The 25,183-nt window shown below is 36.3% G+C and overlaps 1 protein-coding gene across 1 annotated transcript in view; it reads left to right on the top strand.

The window, feature by feature from the left end:
* The first annotated feature begins 1,243 nt into the window (after positions 1-1,243).
* LOC124635349 (BAI1-associated protein 3) overlaps positions 1,244-25,183 on the top strand; it is a 48,127-nt gene continuing 24,187 nt past the window's right edge. Inside the window, exons 1-6 of the mRNA XM_047171228.1 lie at positions 1,244-1,400; positions 2,209-2,413; positions 12,515-12,707; positions 14,952-15,171; positions 17,882-18,107; positions 19,127-19,305. Coding sequence (XP_047027184.1) covers positions 1,244-1,400; positions 2,209-2,413; positions 12,515-12,707; positions 14,952-15,171; positions 17,882-18,107; positions 19,127-19,305 — 1,180 coding nt within the window. The remainder of the gene's footprint in view (positions 1,401-2,208; positions 2,414-12,514; positions 12,708-14,951; positions 15,172-17,881; positions 18,108-19,126; positions 19,306-25,183) is intronic.

The raw sequence follows: 25,183 nt of genomic DNA, 5'->3' as shown, positions 1-25,183 counted from the left end.
AGAAAAATCCCCACAATCGTAAAATGTTTATAGCTTAAATTTATTATCTGAAAATATTGAAGGCTGCCTTTAATATTTGATATTTACCAGATTCCTGGAATGAATGATTCCTTGAATTTCGAGTTGAAGATACCTTGCAATTGGTCCAATACTTAATCGAATATTTTTACTAATATTTTAGAATAGAAGACGAAAGTTTAATTGGACTTCAGGAGGCTTGACATCTCCATTTTAGAGCTCCGTACATTGCAGTCTGAACAGTCGGCTGATAGCGTATTCTGCTAGCCTTTAATAAAATATGATTCTGCTTACTGAGTATATACAATGTTCAATTTAAAATCTATGACATTACATATATTATGATTTGTACGCGACTGGGTTACGTGATTGTATCCGGTGGTGTTGTGTTTTCCAATACAAACATTATCTAATGCTTTTATGTGCTGATCTCGACGTCCGCTGTCCGTTGCTTACATACGAGGAGAGTACGGGGAATATTAGAAAATAAATCCATTTATGTAATGTCCCCTTCCCTTTTATTTATGTTTGAAGAAGAAACTTCTAGAAATATTACTCTTTTATGTAATAAGTACAGGTATAGTTTTCATTAAAGAAAGCTGTACCTCTGTTGTATTATTACTTGTATCACAAATATGTACAGGTCCGACATGATGAGACTATGTCCGACACCGACCTCGCCCTCAAACAATTGTTGTGTAGACAATGCCTCTGTTCTGTAGGGAAACGTGCAGATTTTATAATAATGGAAAGCAATATCCCTTCGTGTCCATATTTCAATAATGCTGTTCACTGTTTGACGGGGGGTTGGCAACCTGACATTGTCTCCTATTAACCCGGTGCAATATCACCAAGCCTGAATGTCGTTATTCAAACTACGCAATTGTGTCATTCGTTCCCAAAGTCTTTCGGCTTAATTGAAAGTCAGTTTGAGAGGAGAAGCTCGTCCTGACGTAAAAGGATTAACAGTTATTTCAGAAATTCAGTTCGTGTGTTCAATGTTCACGTATGTTTTGTTTTCTTTGCAGGTGAAGTGTGGACTACAGCTGGACGGGTGCGACGATGAGTTAATCCGTGAACGTTTCCGACGGTTCTGTGTATTGAGATGAGTGCTACATGTAATTGACTGGATAGAAGTTGAATGAAATGAGTGTTAGAATAAACTGACTGATCAGTGCATGGTTTCAAATGAGTGCTTTGTTCAACTGAGTGGTGTACCGCAGCCATGAGTTTCCTGACGTCGCTGGGTCAGTATGTGGCGGGCGTGGCGGACAGCGTGGCGGGGCTGGCGCTGTCGCCACGCCGGGCGCCCCCCTCCCGACACCGCTCCGCCGAGGAGTCGCAGGCGCACCCGCCGCCACCATCTACAGCTACCATGAGAGGTAATCGAGTCATCTGTCATACCGAGCTATTGAAGAATGTTGGAGAAGTTTAATACAAACACTAAAGCTCGCCGTTTGCGTCCTCTCAATATATGAAGTACTTCTTTTAAATACTGAGTATCTATTCAAAATGTATGTAGCTGTATAAAATTATTGTTTGTTATTTTTGAACAATATATTCATATAAATAATTGAAAATGTTAATATAAACACGAGTTTTGGTGGGTATACTAAGGGTTCGTAATTTTCATGTCGAACGCACATACTTTGCATTTTTCATTGATCAACTAAATAAAGGATAATTTAAAAATGTTGACTGAACGTCAGTCTCTGTACTGGATAATGTAATAAGCTCCGTGTTTGTTTATTCCTGACAAACTTTGATATCGGAAGCAGTTTTAGAAGCTGAGGAATTCTTAAAGACTTCAAAAGTTAAAGTGTGCCAGATTTGAAAGTGTGTCGTCATAAAATTTTCTTCTGCAAGATTGTAACTTTGAAAGAAAAATTTGAACTTGGTAAAAGTGTTTGTCCTTAAGTACCTTCTAGAGATTTCTGTCAAACGCAAAATTGTTTGGACAATTAACGAGACAATTTTCGTACGAATTAATAGGAATTACATTCATACGAGTGGAGTGAAAGAAGGTGGCAGTCAGTTCTTTTACTGACTTTAGGTCTTATCGTTTCATTTTCGCGGTAACTTTAATTGAACAATTCCACAGCACCAGACATTTATTCGTAGGCTTAAGATAAATTGTACTTATCAGTCAGTGGTTTGAAACCGGTGTTAAAATCATTTTATTGTTCATAGGGTTTCCTCGCGTGGTACCAACGGAAGGAGCATCAGCACTGAGTGCGAGGCGCCGCACGCTGGACTGCCTGGCGCCCGCGCCACCACCTCGCCGGGGAGGGTCACTGCGTGTGCCTCGCAACCAGCAGCCGCCGGAGAAACCCACCATGGCATTCTGCAAACGACGCCTCTCTTGGCCTGAAGTTGACAACTCTGTCAATTCTGGGTAAGTGAAACCTCTGCATTTCATAAACTAAAACCAACACTTGTTCCAAGTGATCCTCAATAGCACGCCATTTTCGGACCTAAATAGAATTTTGAAGGTAAAATTTCAAAGATACCATTGATTAGCTAAATCTTCGAGATTTGGTTCTTGCCGCCGCTCAACAAAGGCTATCAAGACAAATAATGATATTGGGGAAATCACAGGCTCTCGAAGGATATTAACGTGTTCCCAAGGCGAGGGGAATTGCAAATTAGCGGTAACTCCTCACGGCCCTGAGACGAAACATGTCACGAATAGAGATTAGATGTCCCCTAAACCAAATACTTGAGAACGTATTTTAGGTAAACACCAGCTGTCGGAGTAGTTTTTTATTACGTTTGTCCAAGAGACGCAATTTTATGTAAAGCTTGAATGATCGTGAACAATAAATTGAAATTACGTGCAATGAACCTTTTATAAAAGGCTTTCTTTTGTGCGTCCTTCAAAGGCTTAGAGCATCACGACAATCGCAATACATATTAATTCTAAGAAATTCATTGTGTTAAATAAGATGTGAGAGATGTGATGTCGTTAGATGAATTGACTCACAGCAGGAGCCCCATTTGGAAGTAAAGAAAACATGATTAAATCAGCAGGTTTCTTATTTATGCTTTTATTTAGATATGAATATGGTATTTTTAAAGGCTTTACGCTTTGGATGTATTACTTATCTAGTCACTCAACATTATTTTTAACGAATCCAGTAGATTGGTATTTACTTTAATAGTTTATCTCAATACTTAGCAGCGTATCTCTAGTAAAATCCATTAGGCACTCCGACTAGTCCATATGGTTCACAGGAAATTTTATTCATTAGCTCGTTGATAAGGTTTATCAGTGCGGAGCGGCAACTGCCAGCGCTCGTCAGATGAGTTTATGTGGCGTTATAAAGCCAGCCTTATTTCGAGTTACAAAGTTTTTGTGCGAAGTCGTCCCCTCGCATTAGCTCGGTAGTGTCTGACATAAGTTGACACGAGAGGTTTTCAATTAGATAAAAGCTGGCAACAGTGGTGCGATGATTGCGAAGTAAAAGGCGCGGGATGAGGGGTAGTGCGTACTTGCGTAGGTGACGTGGGATGGGGAGGGGACACGTGCAAGGACGTGCAACAGGTCGCCCGCTGACCTACTTACAATAACATTATTAATCACTGAATATGTTTATTGATTTGCGACATGATTTATGTACGTATCCCTGTAAGCTTTATTGAATAGAACATATTATGAGCTTCAGAAAAGTGACTTGACATTAACGGGAGTTGTCCAAAAGCCTATCTCGATTATTTTTCAACATTTTTATGAAGTTAGCATTTTGGCTTGACCTGGCGGATGTCCCTAGGCTTGAGAACAGCTGTCGTGGCCCGAAATTCAGCCTACACGCCATTATATTACAAGGTACATATAGGTAGGTAAAATAATTTCCAAAACACAAAGGGATCGACGGTTTCTGTTTCGTGATTGGCTTCGACGGCTCACAAGACATTTACGACATTAACAAGGTATTCCACTTAGCTACAAATACAATTAATGAAAACCAGAAATTCATGGAGCGAGAGTTGAAAATTTAATTTTCTTGTATTTCATGCAACTGGCATTGTTTGTATATTCCTGGATGGTAGAATTATTATATTGAATTCGCAAACAGAAATGTGATATTCCTGGTACGGATATCAATGCATACGTTTTTCTCGTTAAATAGACATATGAAAAGGAACAGAGAAATTCCGCGGTTGGTTTACACTTCGCTGTGCGTGGTGAATGAAGCTGACAGATATAAAAAGGAGAGAGAACAGAGTGAATCGATATACAGGTAGCTTTATTTATAAATAAACGGTGTAACGTGGGTTTAGTTAGAACCTATTAGTACCTATAGAATTATAAACAATGTACGTTCTATTTCTGTAAATAAGTATAAATTAGGTATATATTCGTATCTACATCATATTTCATCCAGTCTATTATAGTTATTTCGAGAGGATTGTCTTTAATTATAACCAAAGATTACAGAATAGTTAGATACTACATACATAACTGACCCAAATTGAAAGCATCAGCTGGCTGAATTTGGATCTGCTGACTTCAGACAATGTGCTCAACTGCGAAACTTAGAATCTGTTATGAATAAAACATTAACATTGCTATAAATCATAAACGTGTAATATATTACAATACTCGTGAGGAAAACTGCTACGAAGGTCTTATGGCTGACCGGAGACCCGTGAGGATTGGTGGCCGTCCCTCACGGGGGCTTGCCCCACATACGCCGAGATAACGTCACGTCATGCCAACTTTGTGAACGTACCACAGATTAAATACGTGCCATCACATCCAAATGTATTCACAATAACATAAAGGTCTTGTTGACAAGTCAATGGCCAGCAAACCTTTCTCAAAGTCATATGTTCATAGTTCACGTACAGTTACCAAATAATAATGCTTGTTCTAATGAACTTTCTGCTGAAGGTTGACTCGGCGAGACGGTGTAGAGTTACCTACATACGTATTATGATTATGAGCTGCCTTTCTGGGGTTAACCGAAAGATTAGTCTGAACGTTAATCCAGATAGGGCGGTATTCAATTGCAAATGGAATTCATACCGGTAAATACCAAAATAATTTATATTCTCAGAGCTTTGTCATTTAAATTTCCATTAACCGCATTCGAGTTCTAGGAATTTTAATGCCATGCATAGGTAAATAGGTATTGAAGCCTACCAGTGACTGGACAAAGCTCTTTACAGTTGAATTTCCCGGGAGAGCTTATGAACGGATATAACTGAATGGATTTTTAGTTTATTTTAGCAGTTACGTGTTTATACCTTCAATCAAGCCAACAGAAACATTAAATTATCATGTCATTAAGTAACTATATTCTAAAAATTGAATATTATATTTTCAACAATTTGCTATGTCACTTTTTAACAATGACAACTCAAGATGATGAAAATTCTTGGCTAAAACTGCTTAGCTTAAAATTGTTTAACTAAAATAGCGCTCCTGAGCCCCAGTAAGGCTGTACACCGTGAGTCCTTGTCTATCAATTTCATTATCAGCTCGTTAACGTCCTGCCCCCGGCACAATGAATGGAGGCCCATTTGTTGTAATCGTGGTCACGCAACCTTAAAAAACCTTGTCTATGGTACGCCGTGCCAGTCAAATTACACAAAAATCGTTCCTTCTATACTGAAGACTTTATTAGGATTTTTCAGCACTTTTTCTTTGGAATACTTGATTTGATTACTTAAGTGGATCGAGAATTAGCCCTCGTAAGATCCAGCTCTCTTATTGTTAATTAAGAAGTTTAAAATAAAATGTTCGTAGCTGTAATGAAGTACTTACTTAAATAAGATAATGAAACTTTCTTAGTAAGTTATTGGTATAATTTTTGATTGCATTTGTGCCTTTGATATAATTTTTTGACACTTTGACGAGGCTTTATTTAATATTTAATTAGATATTGTGTATATAATATAAAAAAAAAATGGTTATTTAATTAGAAATGCTAGCAGGCAATTATTTAGATTTGTAGAAGCTACGTTTGTATGCATTAATGTAGCCTCAGAATCAACCCAAAAGCTTATCATAATCTTACAGGAGATTGTATTTTTTATGTATATCTTAAAGTAGAATGTACGTTTTTTTCAACACAAAGGTACAAACCCTTTTTAAAAGTATTTTTATTTAAAATATGTACTTTTTTCCATTAACTTGTCATCGAGGCATCGCAGAGATAAAATTATTATAGACTAGCTAGAGAATTAGAAACTCATTTTATTTCAATTCAAATAAAAATAAATTGTTTCATTTCAATGAAATGGTTTTCTAAATAAAATAGAGAATATATTGTTTCATTTATATTAAAATTGCGAACGGATTGATCCGAGTCATAAATATACATTAAGAAAAATACAATAAGTCTTGCAAAAAGTTAGTAATAAACAGTTGCTGAGAAAATAAATTTAGTTCTCTGTAGAAAAACCTTTGTTTCTCGACGAATGTTTACATCGTTCGTCGATAAAGTTATGTTACACGTATAAAAAAGGAACGCTACATCCATAGTTTTGTTCGGCCTTGTATAAAGTTCGGGTATGTCGGGCCGTAGTCCCAAGCTCTTGTATCGCGGGTAATGTGTAAAAGAAACAGCAAACTGACCGTCACGCACATGTCACGCGTTTCCGATACGCGTGGGACTGGCTTTATGTTACCTTTATGTCTATTGTGCCTACCCTCCCCTGAACCCCGGCGCGCCTCTAACTATTAAATAAAAACCTCGGCGTTACAAGCTCACTGTAATACGAAAGGGTTCCGAATCAATTTTGATTTAATAGTATAAATTGGACCCTTGTGATATTTAATGCTTGTTGTATTTTATTATATTCGGAAATCTAGGTTATTTATGTCCGTTTATAATAGAATTTCATAGGCCTTTGACAGGGATGGATATAAAATCGTCGTATTAATGTCATTGCAGGAAATCGACTTACATTTATATGCCATTTGCTATACCTTTACACTTCAGCGGTGTACTTGGGGGCAGATTATTTCCACACCTTATTTGTATATTAAACAAAGGCAAATAAATAACACAAGTTTTCAGCGTAGGGCTGGCGTCCTAATAGGGTTCAGTGCGAGTGTCAGCAAAGTCTCGCGCCCTTGTATTGATTGCCAACATCAATCAGTAGCAACTTGTTGTTTCCACTTCGACCGTAATTCACAACACCTTTGTCGACTGAAGGTCAAACACTTGTTAAAACCTGGTACAAACTACAATACACTTATTGTTTATAGATTATCTGCCTAACATTTTCTCAAGTATGATTTTATTAGGGCGGCTGCCAATCTTCTCGGATATAGCTGAGTACCAGCGTTTTATGGAAAGCTACTGCAAGTCTACTGCTTCAATGCACTTTCGGAGTCAAAGTTTATTTTTTAAACAAACCTACTACAGGTCTTTATGAACCTTCAAAGTAGCTAACTGTAGTGTTCTAAGAAGTTAGTCTCATGGAGAAGAACGGGTAAGACACACAATGGACACTGTTATAAAAGAAATACTTAGATATTATGTTTTTTTTTTTATAAACGACTTCATACTCTTTATGGTTTGTTTCATATAAATGTTTTTTTTATTAAATTTCCTTTTGTCTTTAAACCAACTGTTGAAGTCTATGTTTTTCTGATACCTAATAGGTCAGCTAAACCTTGATCGGTAGATATAGGTACTTACGTCTACGGCTGTTGCTTAGCCAGAGGCGTCTCATTTATAATATTTAAGACAAAACCCAATGCTAATTACGAAGAAAGCCGCTATTGTGTAATTTCCTATTATTCTAAATGTTCGGTTAACAACGATCTTAGTTAACGCCACGGAGGAGAAAAGACTAGCGGAGGTGCCCTAACGTAAAATCTCCTAACAAAGCAGCGCGCCAAAATTCGGGTGAGCGGGGGACGAGGAACGTTACTGGCTCCACCCGCGCTACACCCTTATACGCCTTTTATGGGAAACCACCCATTTTTTGTAAATCCATCTAGCGTGGAATAGGATAATTAAAATCTAACCCTAAACTAACATCGACCACTAGTGACGTACTCAAAAGTAAAGTAAATACTCAAAATTAATAATTCTTTAAAAATAGGAATTGAATTAGAAAGTTTGAAGAAGCATTCATTTGAAATGAACGAAGAAAAAGAGAGAGATAAAAAAGTTAAAAAAATAATTGTTATATAAGTATTATTTTGTGCACAGAACTTGCCCCACAACAATTGATTTACTCCCCCAGAAATGAAATAATAGAATAGAAATGAAATGGTATAATTCTACTAGGAATCATTAAACGGAGACTCGATGAAAAATCATTTTTATTCACCACGGGTCTAAAATACCCCCATGGTGTAATTTCAGTATCAACTTATGTCATTGTGTAGTTCATCTACTAGCCACTATGGCATCACAAGCACGATCATTTGTTCTATTTGTTCTAGAACCGTGCTACGATGACTGTTGTTATTTCCGATGTTGCCATATTACGAAATTCACCAAGAAAAATGGGAATTAAAATTATAGGGACAGTGTTTATCAAATTAGAGTTTTCACAACTGTATCATAACGGCGCATCCACTAAATAGCAGACAGAATCTATAAAATGTTTTATTTGATTTTGCTATAACTTTTTTTTGGCATTATATTATTTTTTTACTTTCATTACAAAAAATGTTCTATATTTAACTATCTAGCCATATAGGTCTCGTTCGTGGTGGACATTTGGACCGGAATCGCCCATTGTCCTTTTCGTCACATCTTATATTTGTTATAAACTTTTGGAGCCATTGCAAAAATACTGTTTTTATAAAATGTACTTAGTCTTAGATCTTATTATATGTAACTGATCACAACGACGCAGACTGGTTACTAAAAGAAATACATAGAGTTATGATTAATTTAAAGATAATTGCACCTTTTTAATTAAGACCTTTTTTAAGAATGGGTGATTGAATTTTCGATGTCTGGTAGCACTTAATTTTGTAACGGGTCTCTCTGTCTTGATGAACATAATTTTACTTCAAATATACGTAAGTCGACTACTTACCGAAAGATGGTGTTTTTATAATTTTAAATTTTCATGATAATATATCATATGTTTTGGTTTGTAAATAATCTATAAAAAAACTTGTAGGATGCAAGGAAAAATGTAGCTGCTTTTTAAGGCAAAAATTGGTACCAATAATATACATTGATTCAAGATTCATACGAAAATAATACAAATTCACTTAGAGGTTCTAGAAATGCAGCTATTCGACGACAGATGTCTCTAGCAAAAAATTATGTTTTAAAGTTAAAATATTAATTACACGTGAAATGTTATCCTATGGTATGTTTGAGTTTGGATCCTGAGCAAATTCTACAATTAATGATAGCGCATTTCATCGTTTTAATCGAGTAACAAATAAAATCTGTTGAAATTGTGGTAAAAATACAATTATGACAAGATGTCAGTTAGATGAGAAGGACGGTATATGGGCGGTGTTCAGCCACGCCTGCCGTGACGTAGTCGTGACGTATTTGACCTACCTGAAGGCGCGTGACCTACCTTCGTTAGGGCATCTCCGCTAGTCTTTTCTCCTTCGTGAGAAAAGACTAGCGGAGGTGCCCTAACGTAAAATCTCCTAACAAAGCAGCGCGCCAAAATTCGGGTGAGCGGGGGACGAGGAACGTTACTGGCTCCACCCGCGCTACACCCTTATACGCCTTTTATGGGAAACCACCCATTTTTTGTAAATCCATCTAGCGTGGAATAGGATAATTAAAATCTAACCCTAAACTAACATCGACCACTAGTGACGTACTCAAAAGTAAAGTAAATACTCAAAATTAATAATTCTTTAAAAATAGGAATTGAATTAGAAAGTTTGAAGAAGCATTCATTTGAAATGAACGAAGAAAAAGAGAGAGATAAAAAAGTTAAAAAAATAATTGTTATATAAGTATTATTTTGTGCACAGAACTTGCCCCACAACAATTGATTTACTCCCCCAGAAATGAAATAATAGAATAGAAATGAAATGGTATAATTCTACTAGGAATCATTAAACGGAGACTCGATGAAAAATCATTTTTATTCACCACGGGTCTAAAATACCCCCATGGTGTAATTTCAGTATCAACTTATGTCATTGTGTAGTTCATCTACTAGCCACTATGGCATCACAAGCACGATCATTTGTTCTATTTGTTCTAGAACCGTGCTACGATGACTGTTGTTATTTCCGATGTTGCCATATTACGAAATTCACCAAGAAAAATGGGAATTAAAATTATAGGGACAGTGTTTATCAAATTAGAGTTTTCACAACTGTATCATAACGGCGCATCCACTAAATAGCAGACAGAATCTATAAAATGTTTTATTTGATTTTGCTATAACTTTTTTTTGGCATTATATTATTTTTTTACTTTCATTACAAAAAATGTTCTATATTTAACTATCTAGCCATATAGGTCTCGTTCGTGGTGGACATTTGGACCGGAATCGCCCATTGTCCTTTTCGTCACATCTTATATTTGTTATAAACTTTTGGAGCCATTGCAAAAATACTGTTTTTATAAAATGTACTTAGTCTTAGATCTTATTATATGTAACTGATCACAACGACGCAGACTGGTTACTAAAAGAAATACATAGAGTTATGATTAATTTAAAGATAATTGCACCTTTTTAATTAAGACCTTTTTTAAGAATGGGTGATTGAATTTTCGATGTCTGGTAGCACTTAATTTTGTAACGGGTCTCTCTGTCTTGATGAACATAATTTTACTTCAAATATACGTAAGTCGACTACTTACCGAAAGATGGTGTTTTTATAATTTTAAATTTTCATGATAATATATCATATGTTTTGGTTTGTAAATAATCTATAAAAAAACTTGTAGGATGCAAGGAAAAATGTAGCTGCTTTTTAAGGCAAAAATTGGTACCAATAATATACATTGATTCAAGATTCATACGAAAAAAATACAAATTCACTTAGAGGTTCTAGAAATGCAGCTATTCGACGACAGATGTCTCTAGCAAAAAATTATGTTTTAAAGTTAAAATATTAATTACACGTGAAATGTTATCCTATGGTATGTTTGAGTTTGGATCCTGAGCAAATTCTACAATTAATGATAGCGCATTTCATCGTTTTAATCGAGTAACAAATAAAATCTGTTGAAATTGTGGTAAAAATACAATTATGACAAGATGTCAGTTAGATGAGAAGGACGGTATATGGGCGGTGTTCAGCCACGCCTGCCGTGACGTAGTCGTGACGTATTTGACCTACCTGAAGGCGCGTGACCTACCTTCGTTAGGGCATCTCCGCTAGTCTTTTCTCCTTCGTGGTTAACGCCTATTGTTGTGTCACAAACAATAGTCAAGGCTATCGTTAAACCTCGTCTCGTATTATGTAGGTACGTAATAATACGGACAGCTATAGTTTCAGTAATCTCGATTAAATTAATATTATTTGATGCCGTTTTGGTCATGTTCACCACGTTTACTAATATCTAAGTCAATTGTTCAACATTGCCGAAGATTCAAACTATTTGATTGCAGCATCTGTTTCTTAAATAAATCATAGTGCAGTTTATGCATAGCAGTAAACCGTAATATTTATTGAAGTAAATAAATAATACGAAATGGTATACGTGATAAATGCTCCATTGGACCGATTTAGGGATTATGGACGAATCACGAATGTTGGTGCCTATCGATAAATTCAGGGCTAAATACAGAAAATACAGAGGTCATTAGTTAAGTACATATTTATTTATTAAATCGACTTCGACGCACCTACGCAAGTAAGTAAGAAACCTGCACAAGTAAATAATATTTGTAAATGTAGCATAATGCTAAGGAAAGCTATTTACATTTGCAAAGTTCGTGTGATCTTGAGACAGTCTACGACTTCTTCAACATTACTTAAAAATCATTTTTCTTTAAAGGATTTAACGAATACTAATGAATATTTTTAGATCACTTAAGATTGGCTAAGCTTTTAACAACCTAAATAAGTAATAATTAGACTTTAGAAACAGTGGTTTAGAACAAAATAAAGGTCTACAATTTCAAATTATTTCAATGTAATGTTTAAGAATTTCGTCTGAATGAAATTACAGCTACCTAAGTCCCTTTAGTTACTAATGAAGCTGACTTAATATAATACTTAGATTTTTTTTTATCTTCTGTATCTATTGAAGATTCAGAAGATAAAAATTAGAACATTGTTAAATAAAATAGTGTTATGTCAATATAAAATAATTATTTAACATATAACATAACACTATAAAATAAAAATGTTGAAATAATTATAATTATTTCAACCATTTATAGAATAATTGTATCATCGTTACATTATACGTATTTAAGTATATCTGGCCTTCGACGTGACGTTAATTTTTTTTTTAAAGAAAAGCGCAAACTGATTCCTTAGTAACTGACTTATGTTCCTTGAGTACTTCTAACTATGACTTTCAATTTCTGTAGAAAAGCCGTTGTAGTCACAACTAATTTATTTATCTGTATCCAGGGTCCAAGACACAGACGGCTCATACTTTGAGAACTTTACTGCGCTGTCATGGCGTCATGAGAACAGGCGGCTGGCAGCGTTGAGGTTGGTGGAAGCGCGCTCCGAGAGGGCCCCGCCAGCTCCGCACGACCTCGGCCTCCCCAGCGTGTCTGCACAGCTGTCGCACAAGGAACACGAACATCTGTATACAGAAGTAAGAGCTGTAAAACAATACAAAAGATATAGTAGAAGGTTTGAACGTAAAACGTTTGAGCGAAATTTGTGACTTTCACTTTTATTTTAAATTAAAAAAAATCGCATTACTAGCGTATATGACAGCTACCTATTTATGCATATAAAAGTACATAATCGATGCAGCTTTATGAAAAAGCCGATATGAGAACAAAAGAGTCCACAGCTTCGATTCAAATTATAGGTCATTAAACTAATAGGTGCACCGTTCAATCCTCAACGTATTCTTCAAAAGTCTTTCATAAGTTCGAATCATAAGTTTTATTATAAATCTGAGCTGAAAGCAAAGGTGACCTGAGTAAGTGCGAGATCCCAGGGGTCGATGTATCGCTTATGTACTACATTCTGCAAAAATATTACAACGCCTCAGGGGTAAAATCAGGAGCTTACCTTTGTCTCAGGTATTAGGGGCTGACACTGACGGCGCTTTGTTAATGTGAATTTATACGCCAAAGTTCAATTTGTGTGTTAAAGAAATAATTATTTTGGGAATACGATAGGGATAACCGACGTTATTAAGTTTTGCTTTAAGCCAAATAACAGTGATTCATTGATCCATACCTGAAATGTTAGGTAAAGGTATAAAGCAAAAATAGGTATTATTTCAGGAGGTTTGTAAAATACAGAGAATGAAATTAAAATTGAATCATGAATATTTGATGAACAGATTTAATCGAAGTAAAAAGCTATTCCATAAACTAATTAATAAAGCGGCAGCCCGGTTTGTAATCCATATGTCATGGTTAATATGCGTGAATGGGATAATTGGCGTATTAGGCAACTAATTTGCATATATACCAGTATGCGATCGCAATTTGATGTTTAATTTATGAGCTTTGGGGCGGTGGTAGAACTTAACATTTCTTTTGTAAAAACACATGTTTGTTCGTTCTACATGAAATGTTATGTTACATGATAATGCCACGTTATATTTAAAGTTATCGTCTGCTAAGAAACCCATGTTGGTCCGCAATATTGTTGGCAAATGTTATTAACGCTGTGAGGAATTTGGAATGTGTCTTTCATGGCCAGTAAGGCGAGCTTGTCCAAAAGATTGACGATAACGATGCCACTAAAAAGGTTCTATGAATCAACCGACCCTTTCCTCCGGTCGTCTCAACTAAGGATGAAAGGGCACCATGAATTTGATTACCGATTAATTAATAAAGAAGGGCTAACTTGATGCGGGTTTAAAAAGCAATATCGTATAGCTTTATTAATTTTACACAAAAAATGTAAAGTAAGGTTTAGTTATCGAACTTTGAAGCTGTAACAAAATAGCTGAGGAGGATTACGTTACGTTTAATTGTTTTTTCAAAAGTTTTTCTGTTCATATGCTTTTCATTCAGTTAGGTACTGCTAACATTATTTAATTGCTTACATTATTTAATTTGTATTAACTTTTAAAACTATCTAGACAGATAACAAATGTTATCTACAACGTTTATTTTTAATTTAAACTGGGTATTTATTTCATAAAACATAAAGTAATCATGTAACATGCCAGACGATGAAACCTACTTTTCACAGATGTTTTTTAAAATATGGTTAATAGATTCTAAGTACATAATTTACACATATACTGTTTGGTGTTCTGAGCCACAATTTTATTTTCTTGCTGCGGAATGGCGCAATGTTCGACTAGGGTTCTAAATTTTCACTTACCCGTAATGTGAGAACGAAAGAAGATAGAATGTACCATAATTGAATACTTTGTCTCTTGCGTATCTATGTTGGAGCATGTAAAGCAGTCTTCCCGCGGAGCACACATTCCGTCACGTCAGCTTTTCTTTACGGAGTCAGTCTTGAAAAGGTGATACTTAATATAGTGGAACGTGAGCACGTTTTTCTCGAATATCCGTTTTCTGCTTTCATACATTTTCTTTACCTAACACAATAAAGTGCCAGCTGATATGGATAACATCTAAAATAGTTTTCGCGTAGGTATTTGCTTACCGTTGGGACGACAACATACACGACAAAATATTTATTTTATTTTGAGAATTCGAAGATCCACAAAGCTTGGGGGTTAATACACAAGTACCTATTTTTTCCCAAATTGTGTAAACATCTAGGATTAAGGAGTATTTGCCTATTAATAGCCATGCTCATTAGTAGAAAAGGTGAAATGGCAGACCGTTTATTTTATTACAAATTGTCGAATACTTACTAACAGTTATTTTATAAACAAGTCTGTCAATCCTAGGTGCTGTACTGCATTGAAAACGCAGTAGGTGCGCCGGCCCCTGATGGTCAATTCGCAGCTTACAAGGAAGAGGTGGTGGAACACGCCCGCCGAGCATTCAGGGTGTCTCCCGAGGTGCACGCGCGCGCCATGCGCTCCGCCGGCAGCGAGCGACCGCCCACCGTCGTGCTCGGCTGCTCAGTGCTCGAAGCTGATGGACTGGAGGCTAAAGATGCTAATGGTAAGTATTCAAATGTCAATGTCAATGTTTATGGTATAGATTTTTCTCAACGCCCCGTGCATATTCCTAGTCGTGTTAATAGACTGAGGACATATCTTAATTGACTTCCCAAAAAGGACGAGGTTCAAAATTCGGATGGTTGTTTTTTAAGCTCGGGTAGTCTCGGACTTTTCGAGAGCATTCGCCGAAATTGGATGAAGTAAACAAGACGGCTTGAGACATCAAATTACTTATTTCATACTTAAATAACATACTTACATCGATATAGATTCTTACAAACTTTAGCGTTATCATTAAGTAGAAATAGAAGTTGTTGTGTTGTTCCAAACAACCTTAGCTACATTTCGGTTATGATCTAATTTGATCAAATAATAATTAATAGCTCGGTATTCAAAAACTTTCCCATCGTGCTGGCACGTGGTAAGTAAACCTGCCCTTAATAGACTTAGCTTGTTGCTCACACGTCCTCCCTTTATGTGCCCTTAAATCATATTCATAAATTATGAGTGTCGCCGTGAATACATTTCTGGGCTTTTCGTCGCTTGACTTACCTGAGGTGACATTTGGAACATTCATCCTAATACGATGTCTCTAATGTATCATGACATTGTTGTTTTTACACTTTATTTTCTTTTTGTAAGTATATTTACTTGTATATAGACGTCTAACATCGATAGGTATCTGTGTGATGAATCGCTTCAGAAGACATGCCCTATTTCTTGTTTCGAAATATGTTGACTTCAACTTTTGTCAGTATGAAAAAGATAAAATTACCTTTGTTTTTAACCAAATTTGATTCTAGCTTTTGCCACCTGCTACTTTCTGCATTTGGATAAAAAGTTAACCTTTATCAAAATCTGTTCAGCCGTTTGCGTGTGAGGAAGTAACAAACATACATGCGTACACCCACACACCAACTTTAGCCTTTCTGTAAAAAAAATAACGAAGTCTATTAGACGTGGAGTAAGTCCACTTTACTGTATCTACATTGTGCGCACTGAACACGACAAACATTTCTAGTTTCCAGCACATCCTTTTAGTTAGTCTAAGCTTATACATTCAGTTAGTTATATATGTAGGTACTTATTGTACTTAAGTGTAGGTAAAGCTTATGCGGGCGTTACAGTTACTTGTACTTCTACCACAATAGCATTCATTTCTAACGTTCTAAATTATTAACTTCCTTCAAAATTACCAAGTTACAACAAAACACAATTTTAAAAAGACACGACGAACTTAGGCATCTATTATGAAAAAATGCCTACGCTAAGTAATCAATTATGCTGTGGCTGTTAAATGCGGAAATTGCTTAAAATGTCTACGTCAACGTCAACGTCAAAAAAAATGTGTAAAAATGTATAACAAGCAATGTCTGCGGCGCATAGTGTGAAGCTGTGGTGTTGACAGCTACGCTTGTTATATTGAATTACGCGAAAACGATGGACGCCGAGATACCGCGCGATCCCGTCTTAGCGAGTGAACACTGGTCGCAATAACGACAAATGACAACATAATTTTGCATTAAGAAAACTCCATTTTTAATAGCGAAATAATGTTTTCGTAAAACAACCACATTTGCTGTAAAATAAATGCTGCTTCCACTGAAAGTTAAAATCAAATTTCCATTCAAGCAAAACTTTGTTTCGACAGCTACTAAAGTTGAAAGGTATTCAATTACGTTTCTGTGAGTTTCACAAACCATATACATATCGAATGTTGCGGTACAAACAAAGCGTAAAGTATATTTCTGTTAGTTGTATTTTCACTTTGATATTAGATGATACCCACTTGCTGTTTTAGTACTGGTTTATACTTCTATCTATGTAAACTAAGAACAAGCTACTCTATCTTTTATCTGGCGTTGATTAATCGAGGTCAGGACGGACAGAACCATCCACCCACCTGATTTCAGGAGAAAAATAAGTCTATTTTAGGTTAACCGTATAAAGAATAATAACATAATAATGTTTATTTTTATGAACATTAATTATGTTGGCATAATTACAGGCCTGAGGTATTTCTGAGTTTTTTTTTGCGTACATAAAGCTTGTGGCACATTATAGCAGCACCGCAACAGCACGGCTGCAGCACGGCGTCGCCTCGAATTAAGACTACGGCTAGCTGCCAGCGCGCCAACCACGCGCTGTCCGCTCGCCGTCGGCGCGCCGTCCGCTCGCCGTCGGCGCGCCGGCCGCGCGCCGGCCGCGAGGTGTAAGCTTGCTGTCACCGCAAACTCAATATTATTTTAAGACGATTATGATTGATGTTATGATCGAACACGACGTAATGACGTTGTTTCGCTGCCGGCTCGGAGTCGGCGCGCAATTAGCACGCCGTCGGCGCGCTGTACGCATGAGGACCGCTCGCTTGCAGCACGCGGGCGGCGAGTCGAGTTGTGTGGAAGCGGCAAGCACGCTGACTGCTCGCCGTTGGCTTTTTCATATTGACATTACGAAATATATTATAATATACACGATTTAATGCTCTAAATTGAATGACAACTTAAATGCTGGTGTGGAGCCGTGCTGTTGCGGTGCCGCTATAATGTGCCATAACCTTTACTCACCAAAATATCTTTTGTGGGATGGCTCACGGTTATTTGAGCCGATTAAGGTTAAGGATACCTTCAGATCTGTTTGAAATATACTAACGAAGGGATACCAGCTTTTGTGCCACGAAAGATTGCTTTTGATAGGATTTTTTCCTTTAGGGTTCAGTGACCCGTACTGCATGTTGGGTATCCAGCCAGCATCTCTGCCGGCTTCTCCTCGCGCCTCCGAGGACGAAGGACGCAAGCATGGCTTCAGGCTGAGCTTCAAGCGTCGGGATGGTCGCCAGCAGCGTGACAGCCTTGGTAGACTGCCAGCACGGTACATACGAGCTACGAGCGTCCGACCTCACACGCTCTCGCCAAAGTGGAATGAGACGTTCAAATTGTAAGTGCTCATTGCATCCGCGTTTTGATAAAGTAAAATAAATCCTGAAGCAAAGGCCCATTATGATTATAACCAAGACAAGTAAGACATTATTAATTTAAGTCGAACACAATTTGGACTAAGCAACGACTGCGACACCTCTAACTAACGTGGTAAATCCCGGTGGTGGTAACCAAAACGTCATTTTATGCAATATCGTAATATAGCACAAGTTAATGGACCGTCTAGGAAGCGCCTAACAGTACCCCTATGACAATAACGACAAACCAGACCCAATCAAAGAGCACTTACTAATCTCAGGCCCAGCATTTATTTTCATACAACATTGCTGGAGCGGTCTCATGTTCCAAATTCAAAAACGCGCCTGCAATGAATTTGGTTTTCATTGTCCGTAAATTCGATACCTCGATGTTCTTTTTTTAAGCAATGACAACATTTCAATGCTTGTTTGAGAAAAAGAAAAATAAGTACATTGAGAAGAACATATCAAATTACAAGAGTCATTAGAATCTCTTTGAATGTTTTGGTGATATACGAACTCGTTTTGTGACTGGCTGGAAATAATTTTTCGCGTATTTTTTTATTGGCCGTTCTTTAACGATTTTCATTTGTTTCTCCTTTCGTAATGAAAACACGTTCGTAGTTTTTAACATTATTTTACATTTAAATCACAAATAACATTTGGAATTTGTTAAATAAATACTTATTCAGTTTTGCTTATATCCTGTAATAATATAATATGTAATATTAGTAATTATAGTTCGGCCATTCAGAGAATGCGTTCCTGACACGTCGCGATTGAACTGACGACGTAATAACATTCATTGATTATTGATATAATAATGTTGTTTTAATGCTCCTCAATTGTTAAAACGGTAAACAACCAGCAAAAATATTTTTATCGTAACTGCAACGCCATTGCAAAGTTACGTCGTCAGTTCAATCGCGACGTGTCAGGAACGCATTCTCTGAAGGGCCGAACTATAGTGAATCGGTATTGATAGTTTTTTGTATTGCAGCGATATCGATGACATCTCTTCGGATGTCCTGCACCTGGATATCTGGGACCACGATGACGAGAGTTCGGTGCTGGACGCAGTGTCGCGACTCAACGAGGTCCGAGGAGTTCGTGGCCTTGGACGCTTCTTCAAACAAGTCTGTCAGAGCGCTCGTCAAGGCAGCCAGGATGACTTTTTAGGTATGTAGGTACATAAATAGTACCTGTAATTTTTGTCTTGTTTATTTTGTGTACCTCGCTGTTGTTATTTTTAGAATAGCAAGAGTCGCTTGATTGACGTAAATGTTTTACATTATTTATATTAAAGGGTCGTAATTTTAATTCTTAAGTAATTCAAACGAATGAATATAATGAGGTACATAACACATACTCAGTTTTCCAAAGTTAGAAAACTTTGTTGAAGTAAATTTGCCAGACTTTCAAGCCGAAGAGCAATCAAGTAAAACTGTGGCAAAATAATTATGATTACTTTGACTACTTACTATATGCCAGGAGCGAACTATTCGTTAATATTAGTTTGCCTAAAGTTCATCCACGTGAATTAACTTAGTTACTAACTGACATTTAATTTTAAATCGATTTGGCGGCCATTTGCATCGCTCTGCTGAAGTCTTACTTGTCTACAAGCAGAGTTATAAAGCCAAAAGTTAGTGTAAAAACCTTTGCTAATTGTTAATGCGCTAGGTTTTTTTGTCTGTTTTGATTTTTTAATTTAGATGCAGGCGTTTTACATAATGATGTTACTTCTCTTTAAACAAACGATATCTACCCACGTAAGATTGTTTACACTGTCTTGTTAGCGTGACTTTTGTATAAGTTTGAATTTACCCATTACTTATATGAAATGACGTCACAAGTGGCACACATTCAAGTACGATTTCGATTTTCACGAGATGAAAATATTTGCAAGCCCTACGGGTAAACCTGGTTATATGCGAGCTATTTGTTTTAAAAATACGTTCTTCATTCGTGTTTTGAAATCTGACACCATAAAAATGTTTCACATGTTCTGGTTTGAAGTTGTTCAGAAAATCAGAACGCGAGTTGGGTAGATCCTTTAGGTAGTCATACATACAGAAGCTTCAAGCTAACGATAATTCTAACTGTTATATATCATGATATCAACATCATGATCTATCTCCCCTGGTGTCCAAGGAACCTAGAAAGTACATCCAACTTAAAAAAGTAACATTGGGTACTTGCTTGACCGAGGATGGAAACCACACAATCGTTCTTGAGAGGCTAGTTTTTAAAAACACAGTTACGTATCCTTTGACTCAATAATACTGATATTACCTACTACCTATACAGCCGTGGTTAACCGCGGATTCAACAAACGTAATTATGTGTATATCTTGCTTCGGTTCCGGGATCCGCACATAATCCTTACCATCACGTAACATGCTTCAACATATCAGCTTTAGTCTGCAGCAACAAGTTTTGAGTAGACATTTTATGTCGTGCATAGACTCATAATGTATGAAAGTATGTCAGCCTTCAGATAAAATGCAGCTAACATTTTATATGCTATGTTCAGACCTCAGACTTTTTCCAATGAGGAGAAGATGCCATAAAAACAAAAGCCAAACAAATAAGTTCTTTATTTGTTTTGTTGTGTTGTGTACTTACAAGGAACGACTTGCAAAGAGTTCTCAGAAGCAGGGAGGAGTCTGTTACGCGAACTCATCTTACTTAAGTTTACTTAGCTGTACCCTGCAGTATTAGGTATAGGTACCTGATCTGGGTTTGTTTTAAAAGCAACTCAAATTGGTTAAATATATGCACTGACAGGAATTTTAGTCAACTAGTGAACTAAAACGTTGTAGATATGAAGTCTATTCTTATTGAAAGGTTCACTGCCATTTGTTTATGTACATACTTTAATAATTCTATTGGAAATTATGTTCAAAACCAAAATATTGACACCGATAAATGGACAAAATACGTCTTTTATTAATTGAAGGACTCGAGGGTCCTCGAAATTGAAAAAAAAAACGGTTTCGTCCGGCTTTAATTTTCCAATACTCTACATTGTAAACCGTTCCCATAAACTTTTAAACTCATATAGATGCTCTCAAAACTTTTTTCAATACAATAACTACTTGTAATATAAAAATAATATACAAACCTATATAAAACCGTTGGAAATAACAGAGATGGATCATCCCTGATAGATTAATTATAACTGATAGAAAAGCTAATGAACATGTGTGATGTGACAGCTGGGCCAACATAATTAAATACGCTTTACACTTAATTATTTTTATATCTATCCATCATTCCAGACAACTACTGGGTTTCGCAAGGATAAATAAATATTAAAACTTTAGTACACTTGGGTAGGTACTTACCTTCTTTGATTATTATTGGATTTTCCATGAAATGAAAGCTATTTTAGTAATTAGGATATTGTAATCAGCATTGTGCATAATTATTATTTTCAAATCATAAAAATCATTCATCAAAACTATACAGGGTGTTTGGCGCATGGACCGACACAATTTTTTGGGGGATTCGTGAGGCCATGTACTAGTTTTCACTCATAGACCCAATGTCCTATATGTCACTGTATTCGAGATACGATTTTTTTTGTTTGTTTTTAAAAATTACCGGAACTATCACCTTTAAAACGCTATAACTTTTCAGTCTGTTGTCGAATTTACACCAAATCACTTTCATTGCGTTCTCTGATGTATTATTATTCCAAATAAAACATAAATTCATAGCACTAGATGGAAAAAAAATACTTGTTGAGCTTCCAAAGTCTTAAAAATGAAAAAACGTATGAAAAATGTCAAATTCAAAATTAATTATAAAAAAAAGTAAAAGCTTTTATGAACTTCATTTAATAAAAAAAAAATGCCTACTTAATACCCTTTCCAACGATATGCCACATGGGTGTGAAATCATTAATAATGTCGTCACAAACCTAAAGGTACACATTAACCAGTGCCAGGGTAATGAAAACACAAAAATGTTTTAAAATGTTTTAATTAAATTTAAGTTATAAATTATGTTCAAAATGACTGCCTCTGTTGCGAATGCATGCACGGCATCTTTTTCTAATTTCTACAGTCGTCGTCCTCAGTCGCATTTCTGCTTTCATAATTTCAAAGGCGCAATTTATTCTTTCGATTAAAATTTCTCTTGTGGGTACTTCAGTCGCATACACAATTTCTTTTGCACGGCCCCAGACATAAAAATCCAAGGGCGTCAGGTCTGGTGAACGTGCAGGCCAAGGAATTGGGCCGCCTCTTCCGATCCATGAATTTGGAAAACAGTTGTCCAAATGTTCTCGCACGTCTCGCTGGTAATGTGCTGGACAGCCATCATTTTGGAAAATAATTGGTTCTCCATCTAATACTGGTAATACCAATTCAGGTAAATCTTCGAGTAAAAAATTCAAATAATTTTCTCCGGTCAGGCGCTCTGGTAAGAAATGTGGACCGATCAGGTGTCTTCCAATAACCCCCGCCCAAACGTTTACACTAAACTTAGTTTGAAAGGAACTTTGTCTTTTCTTGCGGGGATTTTGTCTTTTTTGCGCCCAATGGTGAAGGTTGTGGAGATTCACAATTCCCTCGTGATTAAAATTGGATTCATCAGTCCACAAAATTCTTTTTAAAAAATTTGTATCATCTACGTCCGTATGCATCATAAATCGGCAAAAATCGAGCCGTCTCCTGTGATCATCATCTATGAGACCTAGAACAATCCATTAAAGACTGGTAAAAATTCACTTTTTGAATGGCAAAAACTAACATAAATTTAAAAGATAAAATTAGAAAAAATAAAAGTTACTAGGTATTTATTTGAAAAACGAACCAGTAAAGCTACAAGGATATTTGTAAACGTTTAAAATAAGTGTATGGTTAAAACCATTTTAAAATACAAGTTTTTTGGGTGCAAAATTTCAGCACAATAAGGTCGAAGATAACTGGTTCAAAATTTAGTTTTACGATTTCGCCTGATAAAATAAATAAAGTACTTAACGTACCTTGAACAGAAGTGTAGTGATACGCATGCTTTCCATTTTCCCGAAGAACTGACCAAACTTTCCAAACCGACAAGTGAAGTCTTTCAGCTACAACTCGAATACTTGTCGTTGGATCCTCATCAAAAGCTTGCAAAATGCTTTCATCAATTACAACATTATGTTGCCTCACATTAACGCGAGGCTCTTGGAAATTTATGTTTCCAGTCTCCCTCAGACGTCGATAGGTTGTAGCAAACGTCTCGTGGTGTGGTATACGCCGGTTAGGATAACGCTGCTGGTAAATTCTACGCGCTTCACGAGCGTTACAATTAGCGCTGCCATATGCCAACAACATGTCAGCATACTCTTCGTTGCTGAAGTTAGGCATTGTAACAAGCACGGTGAATACACCAACAGTTTAACAGAAAAGTTCAACAAACAAAACTTAACAAAAACAAACTTTAACAAAAAACAACGAAATAGGAAAACGTGAAATACACGGACACTTCCGATAGCAGAGATAGTCAAATCTCGACTAAACAAGGATCACATAACAAACTCCAACCCAATGATAGACAAAGACAAGAGATATTTTTCATGCGTAAGAAAGAGACAGGCAGTTTACCTGCCAATTACCTGCTTACCATTGTTCTATCAAACGGGTTCGTTGTTAGAGACGTTAGAGTGCGTGTTCGTTCCTGCTCTGATTTTGACGACATTATTAATGATTTCACACCCATGTGGCATATCGTTGGAAAGGGTATTAAGTAGGCAATTTTTTTTTATTAAACGAAGTTCATAAAAGCTTTTACTTTTTTTTATAATTAATTTTGAATTTGACATTTTTCATACGTTTTTTCATTTTTAAGAGTTTGGAAGCTCAACAAGTATTTTTTTTCCATCTAGTGCTATGAATTTATGTTTTATTTGGAATAATAATACATCAGAGAACGCAATGAAAGTGATTTGGTGTAAATTCGACAACAGACTGAAAAGTTATAGCGTTTTAAAGGTGATAGTTCCGGTAATTTTTAAAAACAAACAAAAAAAATCGTATCTCGAATACAGTGACATATAGGACATTGGGTCTATGAGTGAAAACTAGTACATGGCCTCACGAATCCCCCAAAAATTTTTGTCGGTCCATGCGCCAAACACCCTGTATATGGTTATTGGTTGGGATGGTTTGGGCTACAGCTTTTAACACAGACTTTTACATTAATCATACAAATTACAGTATTTATTGAACCATAAAATACAGTAAGTTGACAAATTACACATTTTATGGATAGAAAACACGCAAAACATTGGACAGTACTATTAATACCACGATAAAACAAACAGTGGCTGTAGGTACAATCTGAATATTTGGAATGAGAGGTGCAAAAGCGCTTGCATTTCGGGCGACATACGTCAAATCGAACGGGGTGCAGTGGTGTGGGTATAGTACTAGATGAAACCTAGCACTACGTTCCATTATGTCAATGTTTGAACAAGGTTATTCCCACTCACGCACGCATTTCACATAAATCTGTTTATGGTTGAGAGGGTAATCTGATAATATTGCATTGCTCTTGCGGTATCGCCACCCTTCTGACGTCAAGTCTTGGACGCGCGTTGATGAGAATCGATAAATAGCTTCTCACCATGGCTCTCATCAAACGGGCTAACTAAATATATTAATAGGCTTCTAATTAAAAACAACATGTGTAAACATTTTTGAATATTTCTTGAGAGCAATTATGACTATAGTTCGGCCATTCAGAGAATGCGTTCCTGACACGTCGCGATTGAACTGACGACGTAACTTTGCAATGGCGTTGCAGTTACGATAAAAATATTTTTGCTGGTTGTTTACCGTTTTAACAATTGAGGAGCATTAAAACAACATTATTATATCAATAATCAATGAATGTTATAATTTTGTGCCAAACTGAGTGTCAAATAACTTGGTAAACAATATTTTTCTAAATCTATACTGCGCTATTACAAGGTTATGTCAGCGGTTTATATTTTGTAGTGCTGTGCTAAAAATAACAGGCAAGTATCGTAATCTGTTCTTATACAGTTATAATATAAAAT

Source organism: Helicoverpa zea, chromosome 12 (genome assembly GCF_022581195.2).
Source record: "Helicoverpa zea isolate HzStark_Cry1AcR chromosome 12, ilHelZeax1.1, whole genome shotgun sequence".
Lineage (NCBI taxonomy): Eukaryota > Metazoa > Arthropoda > Insecta > Lepidoptera > Noctuidae > Helicoverpa > Helicoverpa zea.
This window is presented reverse-complemented; position numbering and strand designations above follow the sequence as displayed.